The sequence below is a fragment of the Quercus suber genome, unplaced genomic scaffold (genome assembly GCF_002906115.3).
Source record: "Quercus suber isolate HL8 unplaced genomic scaffold, Cork oak 2.0 scaffold_552, whole genome shotgun sequence".
NCBI classification, from domain to species: domain Eukaryota; kingdom Viridiplantae; phylum Streptophyta; class Magnoliopsida; order Fagales; family Fagaceae; genus Quercus; species Quercus suber.
The window spans coordinates 114,613-130,390 of record NW_027070000.1 but is presented as its reverse complement, the minus strand read 5'-3'; the positions used below and the strand labels follow the sequence as shown (position 1 = coordinate 130,390).

The 15,778-nt window shown below is 34.6% G+C and overlaps 1 protein-coding gene across 1 annotated transcript; it reads left to right on the top strand.

The window, feature by feature from the left end:
* The first annotated feature begins 440 nt into the window (after positions 1 to 440).
* On the top strand, positions 441 to 1,178 carry LOC112040132 (uncharacterized). Its single transcript, XM_024073034.1, has one exon. It carries the CDS (start codon positions 441 to 443, stop codon positions 1,176 to 1,178), a length of 738 nt encoding a protein of 245 aa, XP_023928802.1.
* Positions 1,179 to 15,778: the final 14,600 nt, after the last annotated feature.

Genomic DNA, 15,778 nt, shown 5'->3' with positions numbered 1-15,778 from the left:
GCAAATTTCCAAATCTTTTTAGGGTTTTATTTTCTTTCTTTTTCTTCTTCAATTTTCTCGAGAAAGCACTCTGTTGTCTGAGAAAATTCTTCTTTCTTCTTTCTTTAAAGAAAATCTTCTTTTCTTTATCATCAATGGCTTCCGCTGCCACAACCACAACCACAACTGGTTCTACTAATGGTTCTATACCTGGAAATCCATCTTCCTCTTCTTCTCAAGAACCACCAATGGATGATCCTCTGTTCTTGCATCATGCTGAGAACCCAAGCTTAGTGCTAGTTACACAACCTTTGATTGGTGGAGAAAACTACTCTGCTTGGGCTTGAGCTGTGAGGAAGGCTTTGCTCACCAAGAATAAGCTGGGATTTATTGATGGGACTCTTACTCTCTCATCACCATTGGTTTCTACTCCTGTGCAAGCGTGGATTAGATGTGACAACATGGTTGGAACTTGGCTAACCAATTTAGTCTCTTCGAAGCTTCAAGCAAGCATTATATACGAAGATACTGCTCTAGAAATATGGAATGACTTGAAGAACTGTTTTGCCCAAACCAATGGACCAAGAGTGTTCAACCTTCAAAAGGAAATTGCAAAGCTACACCAAGGTGAGATGAGCATCACTGACTTCTTTACCCAGTTGAAAGTCTTTTGGGATCAGTTACAAAATCTTAGTCCGTTTCCCACTTGCACCTGTGGAAAGTGTATGTGCAATATCAACAAAAGGCTTAATGATCTACAAGGTCGAGAGTCTGTGATGAAATTCTTAATGGGAGTGAATGAGTCTTTTTCCCAAGTTAGGTCTCAGGTGTTGCTCATGGATCCTATTCCATCCCTTAGCAAGGTTTACTCTTTGATGATTCAAGAAGAAACCCAAAGATCAATCCCAAATGCACCTGTTGTTAAAGTAGACTCTACTGCTTTGGCTATTAAGGTGTCCACTGATCAAGTCAATCATGTTACCAATCTTGTTAATTCTGGTGGGAAGGGCAAGGATAGGCTAGTTTGTACCCACTGTGGCAAAACTGGTCATACTATGGATAAATGCTACAAATTACATGGGTTTCCTCCTGGTTTTAAGTTCAAGTACGAGCTTGCTATGGCACATCAAGTCTCCTCAGGTTCAAGTTCAGAGTTTGCTTCTCCAATGCATCAATTTTCTGCCTTCACCCCTGAGTAGTGTCAACAACTTTTAGCTTTGTTTGGTGCATCTAGCTCCTCCCTTGCAACACCATCTCAAGCATTAGATACTCCAATGGCCAATGCAACATCCTCCTCTACTTCTGCCAATGTGGCAATGGCAGGTATGGATTTTTCCCATAGTGTTTTTGCTGCACATGTGGTAAATAGGAGGGCTTATAGTGGTAAAACCTGGGTATTGGACACTGGTGTAACTAATCACTTTGTATGTTCAGTAGATTTGCTAACCTCAATCACAGCTATTAGGCAGTCTTTGGTTCAATTACCTAATGGGGAATCAGCTCAAGTAACCCACATTGGAACTGTTACTCTTTCCCCTTCCCTAATTCTTAAGGATGTTCTTTGTGTCCCATCCTTTTCTTTTAATCTTTTGTCTATCAGTTCTTTAACTCATTCACAGCCATTTTGTTGTATTTTTCTGTCTGCTTATTGCTTCATTCAGGACCTTATTTTCTGGAAAACGATTGGGGTAGGTAAGGCACATGATGGATTGTACCTGTTGCAGTCAAACAGTCTTCAACAATCATCCAGGTCTTCATTTGCTACCTTCTTGTCTGCTCACAATCTTACTGATACTTTTGGTCATTTCACTGTTGTTGCTTCTACATCTGTCCCTTCTCAATCTCAATCTTCATCTATCTGGCATGACAGGTTGGGGCACCCCTCTGATGTCAAACTCAATAGTCTATGTCATGTAATTCCTTCTTTAAAACTTTCTTGTAATAAAGGCTGTCAGATCTGTCCTATGGCAAAACTTAAGAGATTGCCCTTTCCTTTTCATAATAATATCAGTTCTCATGCTTTTGATTTGATTCATATGGATGTCTGGGGTCCCTACTCCACTCCTACTTTAGATGGCTTCAAATATTTTCTAACTATTGTGGATGATGCTACAAGAGCAACATGGTTATTTTTAATGAAGTCTAAATCTGAAGTTAGGCAGCTTTTCTATTCTTTCTACATTATGGTTCATACTCAATTTAGTCTTAAAATCAAAGCAGTAAGAACTGATAATGCCAAGGAATTTCACATGCCTGATTTCTTCAATTCTCATGGAATTGTGCATCAAACCAGCTGTATTTACACTCCACAACAAAATTCTGTTGTGGAGAGGAAACATTAGCACCTCCTTTGCATAGCTAGAGCCTTACAAATTCAATCCCAACTCCCTCTTCAGTTTTGGGGTGATTGTGTATTACATGCTGCCTGCCTCATCAATCGGCTTCTAACTCCTTTGTTACATAATAAGACTCCTTTTGAGCTTCTCTTTCACAAAGTTCCAGACTATTCTAACCTCAAAATTTTTGGTTGCCTATGTTTTGCATCCACCATTCCTCAACACAGATCCAAATTTTCCCTAAGAGCAAGGAAGTGTGTCTTTCTTGGTTTTCCTTTCAATGTTAAAGGTTTTAAAGTTTTTGATCTTGAATCTCACATGGTTTTTGTTTCTAGAGATGTCACATTTCATGAAAATGTGTTTCCTTTTGTTTCAAATTCAATTAAGTCTGTCCAGCAACCATGTTCTATCCCTGTGTCTTGTATTCCAGCTGTTAATCCTCTTCTTGATCCTTTAATTCATCCTATATCTACTTTTGCTGTTCCTCATGATTCAATTACTCATATTCATCATTCTATTGATGATGATTTACTTGATGAGGTTCTAGTTGAGCCCCCTGATCCTATTGTTGATCCTATACCCCTTAGAAAATCTTCTAGACCTATCAAACAACCCTCTTACTTATTGGCTTACCACTGCAATCAGGTCTCATCTGTCACTGCTGTCTCTCCTTCCCAATCAGGTACTTCTCATCCACTCTCTTCTCATCTTTCTTATCAACACCTCTCTCCTTCATACAAATCTTTTGGCTGTTCCATTTCTTCCCTTGTTGAGCCTACCCATTATTATCAAGCTGCTTCTGATCCCAGATGGCAAGAAGCCATGACTGCTGAAATAGCTGCCCTTGAGGCAAATCAAACATGGACTTTAACCCCCCTGCCTGCTAGTAAGAAGCCTATAGGGTGTAAATTGGTGTATAAGATCAAGTATAAGGCCAATGGTTTAGTTGAAAGGTACAAGGCAAGGCTTGTAGCTAAGGGTTTTACACAAAAAGAGGGTGTGGACTATTTTGAGACTTTTTCTCCTGTGGCCAAAATGGTTTCTGTCAAGGTACTTCTTGTTGTGGCTGCCATTAAGGGCTGGTTCCTTAGTCAATTGGATGTAAACAATGCATTTTTGCATGGTGATTTGGATGAAGAAGTCTATATGGCTCTTCCACAAGGGTTTCATTTCTAGGGGGAGATAGTTTGTAAGCTGAATAAGTCTTTGCATGGGCTTAAACAAGCATCTAGGCAATGGTTTGCCAAGTTTTCTAGCACCTTGATCCAGCTTGGTTTTACTCAGTCCAAAGCTGACTATTCATTGTTTACTAGGAGGCAAGGTGATGTTTTCATGATGCTTTTGGTGTATGTGGATGATGTTTTAGTAGCTTGCAATGATAAGGCTGAAATAGACAGATTCAAGGTTTTGTTAGATGACAGATTCAAGCTCAAAGATTTAGGTGACTTGAAATACTTTCTTGGACTGGAGGTTGCCAGATCAGTCAAGGGAATTGCACTTTGTCAAAGAAAATACACTCTTGAAGTGCTTAATGATGTTGGTATGTTGGGGTGTAAACCAGCTAGAACTCTTATGGAACAAAGTCTGAAACTAAGTCAGTTGGAAGGTGAAGAACTTAAAGATCCTAGCATCTACAAAAGGTTAATTGGGATGTTATTGTATCTGACCATCACAAGGCCAGACATCACTTTTGCTGTCCATAAACTTAGCCAATACATGTCCAAGCCAAGAAAGCCACATCTAGATGCAGCTTATAGAATCCTACAATATCTGAAGAATGAACCAGGGAAGGGTCTCATGCTCTCTTCCAAGGCAGATTTACATTTGAAAGGTTTTGCAGATGCTGATTGGGCTTCATGCTATGATACAAGGAAGTCAGTAACAGGTTATAGCATTTTCATTGGAGATTCTTTGGTGTCTTGGAAATCAAAGAAGTAGTCCACAGTTTCCAGGCCTTCAGCAGAGGTGGAGTATAGAGCTATGGCAGTTGCAACATGTGAACTTGTATGGATTCTATATTTTCTAAAGGATATTGGAGTTAAACATGACAAAGAGGCATTGTTGTTCTGTGATAGTCAGGCAGCATTGCACATTGGTTCCAATCCCGTTTTTCATGAGAGGACTAAGCACATTAAAATAGACTGCCATGTGGTCAGGGATAAAGTTTTGGAAGGGGTTATCAAGCTAAATCATGTGAGGTCACATTGCCAATTAGCAGACATGCTTACCAAGGCATTGGGGTACAATCAATTTTCTAATCTTGTTGACAAAATGGGAATGATGAACATACACACACCAGCTACTCTTAAGGGGGAGTATCAGAGTGACAACAAAGATAATTACAAGGAAGCAAGAGTAGAGCATGATACAGTGGAGCTTAATCACAGTAAAGAACAAAGTGCTGCATAAACGACATCCGTTTTGTATTTGAATATTGTACATAAATGGCATGTAGCTTAGTCTCTGTTTTTAGTTGTATAAGTGTTCACATGTGGGAGAGTTAGTTTCTGCATGTGTGGGAGTTAGTTATTCTTCTGTTAGCTTCAGTTATTCAGTTATAGTAGTTTACAAGATTAGATCGATCTACAAATAGTTTTGTACTCTCATTTTTTTCATTTAATGAAATATACATAAATTCATTCATTTCTTGATACCCTTCTGGGCTACTTTGAGTTGAGCACCTCAGCCCTTGGAAACCAAAATTATATCTCTACCATTATTCTTGTTTAATAAACCTTACTACAGTTTGTGAATTTGACTGAGTAATTATATAGGTTTGCAAATCTTATCAATGTGACCATTTTAACAAAACAATAAAAGTGACTATTTATATGAGGAGGACTTATTTATTATCCAGGCCAAAATAGCTCTATTAAGGAGGGGGAAATAATAATAATGATAAACTCTACCATTCACAGGTCCCCCCATTCTACTATTAAACTCTATTAGCCCCACACTACACTCTAAACTTTCATTTTAACACCAAGAGAACCCCCAGAGTCATGTATATCACTCTGGAGAATACGGTTGGTTTACTAGTGTTATTATAATATGAACATAGTGCACTAAAAAGACTCTATCCCTGTAACTTGTTTTGTCTATGTTAGAAACTTATAAGCATATGCCACTTTGAATCATCTCAAAGCATTTTCTCATTACTCTGCCACAAAAACACTGCTGCAAGAATTTTTAAATTTCATGGCTAAACCAAAAGTTCATCAAAAATTAATGATTTTTAATTTATGGCTGGCCAGTTACTGTTCTTATAAATTTCAGCAGCATCAACATCTGCTGAGATAGACTATTTCCATGACTCCATGATTTTGTGCTGCAAAAAACCTCTAAATTTATAAAATCATTTATTTAAACGCTTCCTTGCATATTTTAGAATTTCGATGATTAAGTCCTGCCACTATTATTATTCTGTAAATATTTCTACTCAAAAAAAAAATCAGAAAATGAGAAAGAATGAACATCTTTAATTTTAGATACATCACTACCAAAGATCTACTCCATCTACGTAGGTATTACCCAAATTACGTGTCCAAAAGCTATAAGTTTAAACAGTTCATTGGATTTCTTTTCGCAAAATAACAGGAAATCATGGAATACACTAAGCAAACAGAAACCAATGTTGTGTTCTTCTAAGAGAATAAGAAATCAAAACACCAAACACCATCCGTTTTACTTATAGTAAAAACTAAAAAGCACATGTTTATGGATTAAAAATCTCACCCATCTATACGAAACCTTTCTCGAACATCAATGAGGTGTACACCTCATTGATTCTACAGAAGTGCATGTGGATCCCTTTTCAAGCCCCAGATAAAAAAGATTAATTAGTGTCTTACTACATATACAAAAAATTTTATTGAGTGTACATTTATTCTTCACATAAATTTCTGTTACAAATTAGCGCTAATTCTTCACATAATTTAGTACCTTCCTTTTGGTGCCAGCTACGTGGATAAACTTCATCTTTGAAATAGGCTCCTCCAAGTCCAGAATCTACAATTGTCCATACACCACAAAGCTATACAATTTTGGACCAGAAAAAAATAATGAAATGTCATATTTGCCAAATTCAGAAATTACCTTAATATAATCGAAGACGAACTCAAAGCGAGAACACTTGCTGCCCTTATTAGACGGACTTCGCAGCATAATAAAGGACAAGACACCCAATGCCCTTTCATATGAACTCACTGAACATCAACAACCACATAGTATACTAAAATTTGAGGTTTTAACACCTTTTAAAGGTAACTAAATTTTTTCTCTTCAATTGAATTGTTGCTTTCTTTATTTTCCTTTTTAATATATATATATATATATTATAACTTTTAAACCTCAAAAAGCATTAATAAAATAGGACAGATTTCCTTTCTACTATTTTCAATGAAGCTATACACACACACACACACAAATATAGGGGAAAAAAAAAACATTAATTAAAGTATAAGGGGATTTTTGGCGGGCAGTGGGTGGGGCACTCCACCTACATGAAAATATGTGGTTTGATAAAATCACATAATACAAATGAATTTGCATCTGAGAATTAAGACCCACTGTCATACAAGCTAGATCCCACCCTCTGTGTCAGCTGGTCAACACCTGTCAACAACACTAAATGAATTAAGCGTATAGCTGACATTGAGAGAAATCAAGTTCTATCAAAGGAATAGATTGAAATCACTAAACTAGTCCTAGTAAATGGGCCAGACATAGGCCCATGCCACCAAGAGACCATATATCATGTGAGGTGCTACTGAGAGACCATGTATCATTAAATTCATTGGCTGTGTGGTGAGGGAGGACAGGGGACCATTTGTAGTGAACCTAAGCCTCTGTTAATAAGATTCTAATGATAGAATAAAGCAAATTCTAAGCCTTAGTTAATAAGTTTCCAACTCAAGTAATTGGGTGAAAATAGCCAAATAGCACAGTTTTGCAAACTATGTTGTAATTTACTACTGTCTCGAAAATATGTAAGGATCTACCACTTTTTGGGTACTCGAATTTGGCGAAATTGAGTTTTCCATGGTACCTAGAAAAATTAAACTCGAGTACCATGGAAAAATTATGAAAATTTGAAGTATATTTTTTAAAAGAACACAAGTTTTTGGAACTCGAGTTTCACAACTTGAGCTTTAAAAAGGTGGTAAATTCCTCTATATTTTCAAAACAGTAGTAGATTGTTAATTTTTTTTTGCTAAATAGTGGTAGTGGACCATTTTCGCCCAAGTAATTGTCCAGGCATGCAGAATTTTTAAGAATGATTTGTAAAATCAGTAGAAATAGCAACATTATTGTCTACGCAAGAGGCACCATGTTCAAATAAGAACTTTGTCTGAAAGAAATTATGACTTATGAGGTCCAATTTTTCTCGAAGACCATTTATCATCATTGCTCCACTTGAAAAAGGTGCTACATCCAATGAGTCTTCACCATTTGTCTTTAATGTATGCTCACTTTTCCTCAGCTTCATTGTCCTTGCGGGGTCAGGCCAATGCTTTGGTGAACAGCTATCATTGTTGCTCAAATTGAAGAACAGCCTCAAATTCAACAGTATTTTGTCCACAGAACTTGTGCACTCGAGTGAAAGTACTGATTGCTTTTTGTGGAAATTAAGGTGTAACCTGAAGCGAGGGACGCGTTGTTCGGTGTCAACCTGAACAGCCAATTAGAGCACATAGGAAGGGAATTTGCTAAAAAAAACAATATCAAGTTTGCACCACTCCTTAGGTAGAGCCCATAATTCTTATTCAAAAGGTCCTTTTCATTCTTTTGAACTTCAGACCATTTCTATAGTTTTTCCAAAGAAGTGTATGAATCGGATTGTATTCTTTGTATTCTATAGAACTTCAGACCACTTCAGACCATTTCCCTCTTTCCACAGAAATGTAATATGTAGAGAGGTTCTTTGGTAAAATGGATTGTATTCTGCTTTGATAATCCAATAGTTACAACAATGGAAGATAATTTGAACTTGGACGACTGGACGTCTCCACCTAAAAAAAAAAAAAAAAAAACCTGTTTGAAAAATACGGGTCAACTCGACTCGTCCCGCGACCCGTTTGACCCGCGACCCGTTTGACCCGCAACCCGATTGACCCGACCCGACCCGAACCCAACTCGACCTGCCCGTTTTGCCATGTCTACTAGAAACACTAAATGAATTAAGCGCATAGCTGACATTGAGAGAAATCTAGTTCTATCAGAGGAATAGATTGAAATCACTAAACTAGTCCTAGTAAATGGGCCAGACATAGGCCCATGCCACCAAGAGACCATATATCATGTGAGGTGCTACTGAGAGACCATGTATCATTAAATTCATTGGCTGTGTGGTGAGGGAGGACAGGGGACCATTTGTAGTGAACCTAAGCCTCTGTTAATAAGATTCTAATGATAGAATAAAGCAAATTCTAAGCCTTAGTTAATAAGTTTCGAACTCAAGTAATTGGGTGAAAATAGCCAAATAGCACATTTTTGCAAACTATGTTGTAATTTACTACTGTCTCGAAAATATATAAAGATCTACCACTTTTTGGGTACTCGAATTTGGCGAAATTGAGTTTTCCATGGTACCTAGAAAAATTGAACTCGAGTACCATGGAAAAATTATGAAAATTTGAAGTATATTTTTTAAAAGAACACGAGTTTTTGGAACTCGAGTTTCACAACTTGAGTTTTAAAAAGGTGGTAAATTCTTTCATATTTTCAAAACAGTGGTAGATTGTTAATTTTTTTTTGCTAAATAGTGGTAGTGGACCATATTTGCCCAAGTAATTGTCCAGGCATGCAGAATTTTTAAGAATGATTTGTAAAATCAGTAGAAATAGCAACATTATTGTCTACGCAAGAGGCACCGTGTTCAAATAAGAACTTTGTCTGAAAGAAATTATGACTTATGAGGTCCAATTTTTCTCGAAGACCATTTATCATCATTGCTCCACTTGAAAAAGGTGCTACATCCAATGAGTCTTCACCATTTGTCTTTAATGTATGCTCACTTTTTAGAACAGCCTCAAATTCAACAGTATTTTGTCCACAGAACTTGTGCACTCGAGTGAAAGTACTGATTGCTTTTTGTGGAAATTAAGGTGTAACCTGAAGCGAGGGACGCGTTGTTCGGTGTCAACCTGAACAGCCAATTAGAGCACATAGGAAGGGAATTTGCTAAAAAAAACAATATCAAGTTTGCACCACTCCTTAGGTAGAGCCCATAATTCTTATTCAAAAGGTCCTTTTCATTCTTTTGAACTTCAGACCATTTCTATAGTTTTTCCAAAGAAGTGTATGAATCGGATTGTATTCTTTGTATTCTATAGAACTTCAGACCACTTCAGACCATTTCCCTCTTTCCACAGAAATGTAATATGTAGAGAGGTTCTTTGGTAAAATGGATTGTATTCTGCTTTGATAATCCAATAGTTACAACAATGGAAGATAATTTGAACTTGGACGACTGGACGTCTCCACCGGGAGATGTCATTTGAGCTTTAAGGCTCTTGGCTTCGAGCCACATTCCTGATCTCTGATTTGAATTTTTGAAAACCATGTTTTAGCACCAAAAAGAAAAAGAAAAAACACACACACACACAAATAAAAACCAGACTATCAATCTCAATCCTAATCAAAGGTAATTCAAAAACTAATTATAACTTAGTAAACTTGCGTATTGATTTAGCTAAAAAAAAAGAGACAAAAAGGTAAACTTGCGTATGGACCGGCTCCTACTAGTAGACTGTTTGATTTGTCAGTAATTAAACAAAAGAAATGAGGACTTAATGTAAGATGGCAAGGGAAGTGTTGTTGGTGTCAACCGGGACAGCCAATTAGAGCACATAGGAAGGAAAATTGCTATAAAAAGACACACCAAAAAAAATGAGGACTTATTGGAAGACATCATTAATTTGTTAAAGGAAAGTAGAACTCATAGAGTCATGGGATAGGAATAAAGCTTTTTACCCGCGTTTTCTCATCAATACTTTCTGGCATTATTGATGACTTTTATAAATCTTCCTTCCAAGTTTTTCCTGTGCTCATTTATTTATATATTCTTGTATTGATTCTTGTCTGGTTCTCTGTTGGTAAGATTGTGATGAAACAAAATTGAGTCAAACATTAAAAGATAAAAATTGGTTCATTTAATATTTATGGAAATCTAAATTAAATGAAAATAGTGATACATTAATTTATAGAAATTATATAGTAAAATTTATAGTATTATATTTGCATCACTCCTTAGGTGGAGTCCAGAATTCTGCTCAACAGGTCCTTTTCATTCTTTTGAACCATAGACCATGTCTATGGCTTTTCCAAAGAAGCGTATGAGTCGGACATGACTTTTATAAGTGTTAGGTCTTCCTATCAAGTCCTTCTTGTCAATGGCTATGCTTTATTTAGGCTGATGACATATCATTTGTTAAGGGAAAGTAGCACTCATGGAATCAAGACCTCGTTGGACCATGTCTATAATCTTTTTACCTTTTTCTTCCCTCATTAATGCGTTTTTCAGTAAGACTTTTATAACTCTTCCAACCAAGTTTTTTATATGCCTATGGACATTTATTCTACCCAATGCATGGAAAAATGCTTTTATGCATTGATTATATATATATATATTCTTCTATTGATTATCGTTTGGTTCTCTATTAGTAAGATCGTGCAAAAACTGAACTGAGTCAAGCATTACAAGATAAAAATTAGTTTTTTAATTTATTTTGAACACGAGCCGAGTTTAATCTCAATATTAAGCTAATCACATATTCAAGTTTGGTTCTTTTTTTTTTCAACAAGCTCAAGCTTGTTTGTAAGCTATTTTTTTGTTAACTTAATCTTTCTTTATATATGGTAAACACCATGACTAAATTGGTTTTAATCCCTTCATAGATATATATTAATGTTTAATAACAAATTCTAGTTGAAATTATGTTTTTGAGTTAATTAGAATTATTTTTGTTTATAAACTTATAAAAATTAGATTCATCAACCTTGTACTACTTAAACAGTATATTGATCAATGACAATCTTTTACATTTTATATGGTTTTGTCTTTATTAGTAGAATAATGACTAAATAATTAAATTAACCATTTTAATGGTTTAAATTTAAACTTTTAGACAAATAATGGCGTGACATTTTATGAATTGGCATAGTTAAATATGATGAAAAAAAGATTGGAATTTTCTCCCTAAATTTACATTTTAATGCACCATACAATAGCCCGTATTTCAGCCAAAAGAATATTCATATTTATTAATATAATTTGCCTTTTAGGTTAAAAAATTTAAATTATAAAAAAAAAAAAAAAAAAAAAAAAATAAAAAATCTGTCGTAAAGAAGAAAATCAAAGAGATAATATTGTGTAGGTATATATGAATTTGAAGGAGATTGCTGAGGAACGCATTTATTTTGGAGGATGTGGTCTCTGCAATCTGCATAATCTCATGTTGTCTAGGTTGAATAAAATATTAAAATTGCATTCAACAAGTCGTGGTAGCAGTGGCAGAGGCAGACCAGGTTGGCTTTTCCCTTCCTCTTTTTTTTTTTTTTTTTGCTCTCTCTTTCATCCTAGAATTCTGGTGTGTCTGTGCGTTCAAATTTTCGGCCATTAGTTATACTTGGAAAAGAGAAAAGAAATTGGAACCATTACTTTACATGGTTTTTAATTTTTAATCCCCTCCATGGCAAGAGCACGGCTACCTTCCTCAACCACTTTCGATTGCAAAAAACAAAAATCTTGGAACCTGGAACCACTACATGGTTTTAAATTATTTTCTTATGGCAAGAGCAACAACTTTTGACTGTCGTCTCATGCAAAACCGAGTTTTTTTTGGTCCAGCATTCTTGAAATAGGTTAAAAGTGCCACCATGTTCAATTCAACATGACTTTTATAAGTCTCCCTACCAAGTCTTTCTCGTCAATGCACTATATGCTTTATTTTGATGACATATCATTTATTAAACGAAAGTAGCACTCATTATTTAGCAAAAAAGAAAGAAAAAGAAAGTAGCACTCATGGAGTCATGACCTCGTGGGACCATGTTTACAACCGTTTTACCAGCGTTTTCTCCTTAATGCGTTTGGTAGTAAGACATTTGTAATTAAGGGTATGTTTGGTAACTGCTTTTTCTTCTTATTTTATGTTTTCAAAAAAAAAAAATTTATTTTTGAAACTAAAAAATTTGTTTAGCTCAAAAAAAAAAATCTTAATTTTTGGTTGAAAAGTATGAAATTTTATTATATTTGGGTTAAGGTCTTTAGTTTTAAGTTAAAAAAAAATACAAATGAAATAGAGATTAGAAATTATAAATATGAGCCCTAAAAATGTAATAAAAATGTTAAATATTCAAAAGCCTTATTCAGTGCAAATTGATTCACATTTGGTTCATTTTGTCCTCTTCAGTTCAGTCTAATTTGGTCTTACTTAATCCATTTGGTTCTATTTAGTCCATTTTGTCCACTAATCTATTCAGTCCATTTAGGTCCATTCGGTCTTATTCAGTCCAATTTGGTCTTATTTTGTACATATTGGTCCTATTCAGTCCATGTCGGTCCTATTTGGTCCTAGTCGGTCCAAATATGTATATCATATTTAATGTTATTCTATTACGTAGTATGACTTAGATAATTTGATTTTTACAATTATAATTTTTATTTTCTTTTGAGTATTCTTATATACTCATTTTCTTTTATATAAATTTGTTATTTCTCTCACATTTTAACCAAAAAATGTGATTACTCTCTCTCTCTCTCTCTTATTTATTCTTTCTTGCAATTATACTTTTGATTGATGAATTTTTGTGTGTGTGTGTGTGTGTGTGAAAAAAAAAAAAAAAAAAAGTTTTGTATCTTTACTTTTGGTTGATAAATTTTGGTGGTGTATTTTTTGAGTTCCCCATCACATGTATTCTCTCCACCTTTTATAGTTTGGTTTGAGTTAATTCTTAGACATTTTGAAAGTGAGAATTTGAGTTTATATCAAAATTTGTGGAAGAAAAATAGGCTTCCTAGGACATCAACATGGCTAATTAATGCATTTGCGGTGGCTACTCCAAGATTATTTTCTAGGAGATCAATAAGAAACGTAAATTATACAAAATCTAAAACGAAAGAGAAAATTTTATTTTGAGAAGAAACAAAAGAGAACTTGAATATATCAACATCAAATATATATATATATATAAACCCAAATACAAAAAAGTTTTACAATTGTCTTTCTACGAGGTTAATTTCATATTTTGAAATTATTGTATGATATCTTTATTATCAATCCTATGAGCTACATCTATTTCAATGTACAAATCCAAGCAATCATTCAACCACTAACCTCCCTATTTGATTGATTTATTTCAAATTTGTTAAGATCTAAATGAACTTTTTCTAAGGTTTAAAATTAACAAATGTCTACTATTGTTGTTAGCCTTATTAATATGTATATATATATATATATATTTATATGGTGTTTAAAAATGTCAAGCTATTGTTAAGGGGATCATATTCAAGTTTATTTCAGATGGGCTTAAAAAAAATTTATGATTAGTATGTTCAAATTTTAATTTTAGGGGGTAAAAAGAAAAAAAATTATATATAACTATTTTTTGCCAGTTTTTTATTGTTATTTTTATTTTTGCTGGTTTAGGAGGTTCATCTGAACACACTGACCCTAAATTTTATGTATATATTTTGAAAGAAAGCAGACTCCACCATTATAATGAGAAGTTTTTTTATATACAATATGATAGGCCAAGAGTGTAGTGACCCCTTGTGATGAATTATCCAATTAACTTAGGCAAGTTAATTAATTAATTCAATTAACATGCAATAGCATGGTAGCACAAAAATCACTAACTAAGTTAATATGTAGTGGAAAATAAAGTTGACACAGTGATTTGTTTACGAATGGGGAAAACCTCCAAGGCAAAAACCCCACTGGATAATTTTATGGTCATCACTCCCGAGAATCCACTATTATCACAATAAGCGGTTATAAGTAAAGGAATCTCAGTACCTTATACCAACCTACAGTTGAACCCTTACCCCAATACCTAATTGGACTTATTCTGTAGTGACAATCTCTCCTTTTAATGCACGGCTCTCAGTATGTGACTAACCAATTCGATGTACGGATCCAAATACGTGACTAACCACCAACTCGAGAAGGATGTTGGCTGCAAAGTTTTTCAGTTCATCACACGATGAAGATTATGAAACTCCTTGGTTACAAAATCCTACAGCATACAAATGCAGCAGCTTCTTGAAGAGAAAGATGAACTAGGGCATATGTCTCTGGTTCACAATATGCTTGTGAAAAACTTTTGCATTGAGGTGCATCAGCTATGACGGCCCTTAAAACAATCCTTATATATGTTTAGGGTTGTGAGAAAAGAAAGCCCAAACATCTAAACACGGATTGAAGTGAAATCAAATCTAGAAAACTAATTTTCTTAAATCTCGATAGATAGGTCATATGTCGAAAGCTGTCTAGCATCGAATTAAAACAACTTTTTAAACCTCGATAGATACTAGCTGTCGAGCTAGTTGTCGAGATTTGAAATCTAGCACTTCTTCACTTGAATCTTAGACAGATTTGCATGGTTTCAATACTTGAACTTGAAACCTTGTTCCTTGAAGTATTAAACACATCCTAGATCTATCCAAATACAAGTAAAGTGTGTTTTGTGAAAGGATTAGCCTATTTTACAATGACATATGTTCCTAACATGATTCACATATGTCCTAACACAAATTTTTTTTTCTTTCATTTTAACTCTGGTATTCTTCTTCCTTTGCAGTGGTTAGGGGAAGTTTCACTCCTCACAAGCAATTTTGTCACCTTGATGTTCCATGACATCAACAAAAAAGTTGCTTGGCTTTGTAAAATATGATGTAGAATAATGTGAAATTGTGAATGGAGTTTTTAACTTTTATTTTTCATGCAAAAAAATTTTTATATTTCTTTATAGTCTTGTAGTTAAATAAGGGACATGATATTTAATATTGCCTATACCAAGAATGGAAGACAGCTACAACTTGTTTTAGTGATAGTCAGAGAACATTTAAGGAAACAAAATAAGATAATATCAGTCAAGGAACATAATCTTTGACTTATGCTTGCTTCCTATAATTTGTAACTGTGAAGTTTAACTGTGATTATTATTGCCCTCTTGATTATGACTGAATAGTCTGAATGTGCTATAAAGCAGGAATATCAGCACTAACAAATTACTATTGAAAATGTGCTTGGTTGGTTAACGGTTTACCCACACTTGGCTCCTACGTGAGTTTGGTGTGATACTCTAAATTGTAAGTTAGTTTGTATGAGTGTGTTGAACATATGTGTGTATTGAGTTTCATATCGAGTGCATTAACTTGAGATGAGTTATTTATAATAAAAAAAAACCTTGTGATGAGCTACAAAGCTATATAAATAAGAGAAATATTATGCTTATAA

Excerpts from the sequence above, each read along its gene's own strand:
- LOC112040132 (XM_024073034.1), top strand. The coding sequence starts at position 441 with ATGGTTGGAACTTGGCTAACCAATTTAGTCTCTTCGAAGCTTCAAGCA.